Source organism: Vespa velutina, chromosome 3 (genome assembly GCF_912470025.1).
Source record: "Vespa velutina chromosome 3, iVesVel2.1, whole genome shotgun sequence".
NCBI classification, from domain to species: Eukaryota; Metazoa; Arthropoda; class Insecta; order Hymenoptera; family Vespidae; genus Vespa; species Vespa velutina.
In genome coordinates, this window is record NC_062190.1 from 7,772,954 (window position 1) to 7,780,453 (window position 7,500).

The following is a 7,500-nucleotide window of genomic DNA, read 5'->3' on the forward strand; positions in this document are numbered from 1 at the left end:
GTAACAAATTGTAAGGGAAAACGTTTCATTCCAAGAAAATAATTAACTTCAATTTTTATTCATTCTTTTTTTGAGAGATTTCTATATCCATAAGCTCTTTGATTAAATGATATTTCGTTTTGCAATTTTTATCAAACAAAGAGATTACGTTATATTGTATTTTAAACATATTTCATATGTTCAAAGTTATGCTGCATTATTCACAGAGATAAATATGTGCTATCCACAAAAACTATTTAACTGATGAATGCGATTGTAATCTCTCTCATTCACTAAAGACAGAAAGAGGCTACAGCTCTGGTGATATCAAAATGGCAAAATAAAAAAAAAAAAAGAGAAATGAGAGATCCACTAATCCTAATCAATGATGGATGTTAGTCTGCTACCGAATGGTCTGCATAAATATAAATTACAATAAAATAAACTGATTATAAAATTATAATATCACGAAGTTCTCATTTTTTCCTTCCTAAATTTTATATATATATATATATATATATATATTTTATGCGAGGTGTAAAAGTATTCAAGATTAAATACAAAACGATTAGTGTAATTAATTTATTAATATACATAAAGGCTAGACAAATATGTGCTAAGGATATGTCGTTGGCTCCTAAATTGCCAAAAAATAATAAGTTATATTAAAATAATGGAATTATCTTAATACAAATTTATCAATATTGACTAATTTATAATTTACACTTTTATAGAGAAGAAAAAAAAAATACAAGCAGATAAAATATATAATTTAGTATAAATTTACTCTCTTGTAAGAATACGGTATAATATATGTAAAATACCAATGCTCTCATTAATACTGATTACAATAATCTTTATCAGTCTTATCTCTTGCCCAATAATCAATGTATATCAAGAATCTAATTTAGATTTATAAAAAAAAAAATGATGATTATTGTAATTAAAAGGAGCGAACTTTGGACAAGTGCCAGTTTTGGACAAGCTATGTTGCGCAAGACAGTTAAGTGACACTAAAACTTTTTTTTTTTTTTTCTATATTAATCATTTATAACATATGTCTTCTCTCTTTCTATAAGTTAGGCACACTTTAATCATATATATCTCTTAGCTAGTTAGTTTATAATATACTGTGAATACAATTATCTAAGAATGTTTTATTTATATCCATTCTGAGCATATTTAATACTACCAGAGTGCATTTTAAAACGTACGTACATACATGATACAAATATCACTTTGAATCTTTTTACAACTCTCTCGTTGTTGTACAATTACATTAAATAATTATGTCATTGTAATTTTTCAAATTGTGAAAGAATATTGTAGCAAATTTTCAAGTACCATATGTATATATCATCATCATCATCATCATTAACATAACTTGTCGTTAACAATAACTGTCCTAGTTTCAATTTATTCTTGTCAATAATACAAGATTTCAAGAAATAATAGATAATATTATGATATTGATTGCAAGTACTTTGATTCGCAAAATCGAGACGAAAGGTTTCTTTTATAGCAATTCTTTTTGAATTTTTTTTGTTTCTGTTTTTTTCTTTTTTCTTTTTCTTTTTTTCTTTTCTTTTCTCTTTTTTCTCTTTTTTTTTTCTTTTTTTTTTTTTTAATAATACAACCGTAGTGGTATAGAACACGTGGAATAGAATATTTTAATATATTTAATAACACAAAGGATTTCATTATTGACAAATTGACAATGTATATATCATTGAAACTAAATATCAAGGTACATCAATTATTTATATTCGTTAATTTGCGCATTAAGAATCGATATGGGGGAGAGATATTGTGTACACATTATTTATTTATATACATATATATATATATATATATATATTATGTATATATGTATATATATATATATATCTCTTGGAATATTTTGTCGATTACGAATAAAAGTACGCACATTTCTAGAATAAATATGATATCATTATACGAATTTGGTACATGTAAGACTGCTGCAACATTTGATAATTCTATTTAAATAAAGAGTTGTTAAAAAAAAAGGTATTCTTTTTTACCGAGAGGGCATACAAAGAAAGTATGCCATGTTTTATATCATTCATATTTAAATATAGTAGAAGCAATAAGCCATTTTGCATAATAATGAGTATTAGAACACAAGCTTTTCTCTGCAAGTAAATCTTTGATAACCAATCCACATTGTACTGTTAGAGGGAAGATTAGGCAAAAATAGCTTATTGTTTCTTTTTATATATGATAATAAATTAAAGAGGAATGATGGTTGTAGAGCTATTGCGAGCACTAAAATTAAGCAGCTCACATTTATAATGTTAATATCTATGCTTTTACAAGGAGCGAAGACATATTGTACATAGATGAGAAATCTCTTTTGTAATAATTATTTTTACATCATGGCTGCAACACATGGCACATCGATTATATTAATTGTCATTATCGCTCATTTTTTTTTTTTTAACACTTTTTTAATAATTTTTTTATTCTTATTTATTTATTTCTTTTTCTTTTTTTTTCTTCTTTTTTTTTTTTTTGTTCCATTACGATGGTCTTCTTGTATTATACATAAAAAAAGAAAAAAATAAGAGAGAAAAATTGTTGTATATATATTTTTATAGTCGCTGCGCTCTCTTTGGTATTTTTGGCATGTAATGGCAGTAAATCATTTCATTTTTGTTAGAGAATTCTTTATAAAGTGAAATCAGAAAATAGGTTTTCAATAATAAACCTTTCCAAGATATATTTTCTCTTTTACATTACGTGTATAGAAAAGTTATTTTAACACAATTTTAACATCATTCCTCTTTGCTATACATTTTTAAGCATTTTAATAATTAATAAAAATGGTCATATTCGCAATGGAACTATAAATATCTTTCTGCCAATGTATGATGAACAATATTATGAAAAATGCCCCTTAACTGATGGCAGATCAGTGTGCTGTGGTTTCGCTGTAAGTAAAAATATTACATCACTAGAGTTTTAGATACATTAATTTAATAACATAAGTGCACTGCATATTGACTAAGCAATAACATATAAAAAGCCAAACATTCCATTGATAAAAACGTAATTATAAGCGGAATTTATATTACCAGCAGTGTCCAAAGTCGACAGACCTTTCGCTCTATAACAATGAACAGATTGGCATTGACTTTGTTGTGTCATTTTATCTGCACTATGTAGAAATTGTTTTCATCAATTAGTTTTATATATATATATATATATCACTACAAAGTGCTAAAGATAAAATAATTATTTGAACCTGACGTTGTATATTCACTATGTAGGATATGGCCATTAATCATAATTATAACACTACGTAAACTTTACACCGTAATAAACAACAAAACATCTTAATAATAGATAAATAGTAATTCTTAATTGTAATTCACGCATATATTGTACCGTTTTACACGGCATTTCAATATGCAAATACTCGCGCTAAATCTATTATACTTGTGTATTTTCTGTGTAGACAAAGAGGGGAGATATATACCTGTTAATCTCAAAATCTTTGTTCATTTGTATTAAAGCAAACGAATGTACCAAGAAATAATTTACTTAATTATGATTTTCAATCACAGATACATTTAAAACTGTACAGTTTTTTCTTGAGTACTTACATAATCAATGCTTAAATCGTGAAAACCAAATAGACTAGCATTATTATAGTGGAGCCCTAATAAATAATCTATATAGACATGTATTCATGCGAGAGAATAAAGCTTTTGCTTTTAACATAGATTACATTTGCTTCACTTTACTCCTTTTCAGATTTAAAATTATATCTTTTAATAAATAAGAAAAGAAATTAAAAAAGGAAAAAAATAAAATGATGACAAAAATGATGACCTTGCCATCATTTAACATAAATTACGCCATTCCTTAAGACGAATATTTGCTTAGCCAAGAGTTCTTCAAACTTCTTTGGAAATTTTGCAATTGATTTTTCTTTTTTTGTTAACATAATATTCGAACTTATATTGATATGTTATATATCATTTTTTAAATCACGTTACCCATGGCTCGGCTATAACAGCATTACAAAGCTGAATGTATATACGATTAGGTATTACGTATATATATAGTTGTTACCTACAGTGCAAATTTATAGGATTTACAAAAACAATGTGTTGTATAGTGATAGATTATTATACATATAAAGTCTTTAAATGTTCTAAATTTAATGTAAAAATGTATATATATAAAACATACGAAAAGATCTTTATGACTATAGAGAAAGCCCAATTACCAAAAATAGTATCAATTTCGTACTTAGTACACCAATACCATCAGTTCAACATGTATTTTAAATTGATCAATCCTTTTAAAGAGATAAAATATTTAACGCAGTGTGTCAGTAAGATAAGCAATAAAAAAGAATACACTCTTGATGTGTAAATTGTGCACCGAAATTGTAAGTTATACATAGTTAAGATAACAAAGATAAGGGTGATGTAACCAGTGTAACAGAACAGTATTTATAAAAAGTGCATGTTAGGCATGTTGCAATTAAAATTTGTGTCTGACAGCTTACACAGTCTCGTACTCGCGACGAATTGAGCGAGCCAAACAGCACGCAAAGGTTACTCCGATCAACTGAAACCAATATAAAAAAAAAAGAATAAGAATATCTTGTAACGAGACCTTTGCCACAACGCGTATGTTGCTAATATCAAATTCAATTTTTTTTTTTTAATACGATTTGCGATCGCAACAAAATACAAACTACATCATATACTAGGTGTCTCATTTAAACTCATTCTTTATTTTTTTAAGTTATGAACAACTCATGATATTTTAAATGTGATTTAAATCTAATTTTCATTCAAACAAAAATCTTTCGTTGTGACATTTTTTTGCTGTGACATATCATCAGAAAATAAAATTAAGTTATACATTACAAACACACACACACACACACACATATATATATATATATATATATATATATATATATGTATGATTTATTTTACCTGAGTAAGAGCAATTCCTATACCAACGGATGCTAAAGCCAAAGAATTGTACTTAATGGTCTGTTGTAACTTGAACATACAGCCATCACCATTGGAATGAACCGAATTCGAATCACATTTATCACCGGCAGAAATTTCCGTACAACAAGAATCCGGTATTATATTATCCGTGTAATTAAGTTTGGCCCAATCTCCTGGATTCTCTATACCGCAGCATCGTAACTATAATAACAGTATTATCGAATTAATGGATAGATTTATATTGATATCATGTACACAAAATAATTACTTCAGAGCTTGAATATCACCAAGGGCTACGAACGTCTTTCTTGGTTAATTATTATTGTTATTTTTATTATTTACGATTAACTCGTACTCAGCAACGAAAATGTTCAGTAATCGATCAAATGATTCTTACACAATTTCCCTTTCACTAGTGAAGACGTATATATTGTGCAAGATATATACAGGGGGATCTTATTTGAATTTACCGAGCCATTTCAATAAAAACGTAAGATTAAATAATAATAATAATAATAATAATAATAATAATAATAATAATAATAATAATACCAATAATAATAAAAGCTATATATTTGTTATATAAATATATATATATATATAATTATCAAAACAATCGAATATTAAAATGGAAAATATAGAAAAATAGTTTGGTAAAAAGTAATATGGCAATGATAATCATGTGATATGATAAATTAATTCTTTTTGTTTTTAAACTATTTATTGTTATCAACATGCAGTGACAACCAAATAAATTAGGAAGACCATAATGCTTTATATACATTTATATATGTGTGTATAAAATTTAGAAAAATAAATAATTATGATATTACTATATTTTATAACGGAGATATCTAAAATGATAAATTCAATTGGGACACCGTATACATTTATACACTGTACTTATATACATAGCGTGACCCAGTGTGTAACACATTTCACTTAAATACCAAGTTTATTAAGTTTACTGATCGATCGAGCTTAAATATCATGAACAAAGCACAATATAATATATATATAACTTTCTTTTATATATATATATATATATATAATATACATAAAAAAAAAAAAAAAAATATGTATATATATATAGAAGAAAGTTATATAATGCTTTGATAAGATAAATGATTTTTAAGATTTTTTAAAGGAAAACGATAATGATGAAATAGAATCGTTTTACTTATACATATATAGGAAACTCAGAATGCTAGGAAATATTGAAGGATCCTTGTATAATATCATTAATGCGAGCTACGACAGAGATAGATATGATACGTGTACGTAAGTCAGTATGTGGTAAGATTATATGTACGTGGTAATATATACGAGTAGTATATTCTCGTACCACATATAGATATATATATATGGGGTATATAGATACAATAATCTAACATACGAGGAAAAAAGGGACGAAGAAGATATTGATTCACAGTTTACAAGGCGAATACGTATATACGTTTGTACAGTATACCATTAAAAAAAAAAAAAAAAAAAAAAAAAAAAAAAAAAAAAAAAAAAAAAAAAAAAAAAAAAAAAAAAAAAAAAAAAAAAAAAAAAAAAAAAAAAAAAAAAAAAAAAATATATATAGAATAAGCCTATTCAATTGAATAGTCAATTAATTTTTTATTCCCTTCTCTTTTACTATCTGTTCAATAATTTTATAAAATCATTTTTTTCTTTTCTATAAAAATTTATTATCATTTTTTTTTATTACATAAGAAACTTTTTTCCTTCGCAGAAAAGTATGAGATGTAATTTTATCCCAACAAGTGATATGTGCGTATGTGTTCTGTGTGCGTGTGTGTGTGTGTTTGTGTATGTGCGTTCGTATAAAGAAAATAAATAAGAATAAATATTCAAAGAGACTATGTATAACCGGTTTTTATTTACTTACGTCGTATTGCATGATGTCCCAGGATTTACGAATGTTTTCATCGCTTTTGTATTGATAAAAGGTTGTATTCATACGATTAAGCAACATCGAATCCACCTCATTACGCATTACGTAGCCTGAAATGCCTGCACCCAATTCCAGTGCAAAAATAATCATCAAGAAGACCGAGTACTGAAAAGAAAAAATGATATTACAGACGGTGGTTTGATTACAAAAAAAAAATAAATGGCGCATCAAGTGACGGTAAATGATCTTTTGATATATATATATATATATATATATATATATATATATATATATATATATATAAAGTGACTTGCGTACTGTTATCAACATGCAATGATTTTCCTTTATTGCTCCGCAACAACCAAAGAACGACACCAGGAAGACTACAATGCCAACGATTATCATTAAAACAGGTGCAGCGAAGAACCAGCTGTCGACGAAGTTTTTGTAACCACTGTAAACGACCAATATTACTGCGCCCACGGATATGAAGACGATACCGGTAATCTGTAAAAGAACAAATAGATTTTCATTAGGACCAGTTATTTTAAACGGCGAAAGGATTCAATAGGAAAAAGAACTTCTGTCTCTATTTTTGTCGTTATTCATTAATTATTCATT

At 26.4% G+C, this 7,500-nt stretch overlaps 2 protein-coding genes across 8 annotated transcripts in view; one reads left to right on the top strand and one right to left on the bottom strand.

Moving 5' to 3' along the window:
• Window positions 1-443, top strand: part of LOC124947612 (ubiquitin-conjugating enzyme E2-24 kDa) — a 5,786-nt gene extending 5,343 nt beyond the window's left edge. For all 6 annotated transcript variants that reach the window (XM_047490013.1, XM_047490012.1, XM_047490010.1 and 3 more), the window contains exon 6: window positions 1-443. This exon is cut by the window's left edge and continues 1,890 nt beyond it. The gene's annotated coding sequence lies outside the window, so the exon portion shown is untranslated.
• A 103-nt stretch (window positions 444-546) lies between these two features.
• The window catches only part of LOC124947609 (CD63 antigen-like), a 13,638-nt gene continuing 6,684 nt past the window's right edge, over window positions 547-7,500 (bottom strand). Inside the window, exons 2-6 of one of the 2 annotated variants that reach the window (XR_007100452.1) lie at window positions 7,198-7,386; window positions 6,874-7,044; window positions 4,959-5,180; window positions 3,075-4,581; window positions 547-2,930 (exon numbers count right to left, since the gene is read on the bottom strand). Coding sequence is in view for 1 of the 2 variants with exons in the window: in XM_047490004.1 (XP_047345960.1) it covers window positions 2,912-2,930; window positions 4,520-4,581; window positions 4,959-5,180; window positions 6,874-7,044; window positions 7,198-7,386 (663 nt within the window). In the remaining variant the exon portion in view is untranslated. The remainder of the gene's footprint in view (window positions 2,931-3,074; window positions 4,582-4,958; window positions 5,181-6,873; window positions 7,045-7,197; window positions 7,387-7,500) is intronic. The other variant, XM_047490004.1, reaches the window with a different exon arrangement.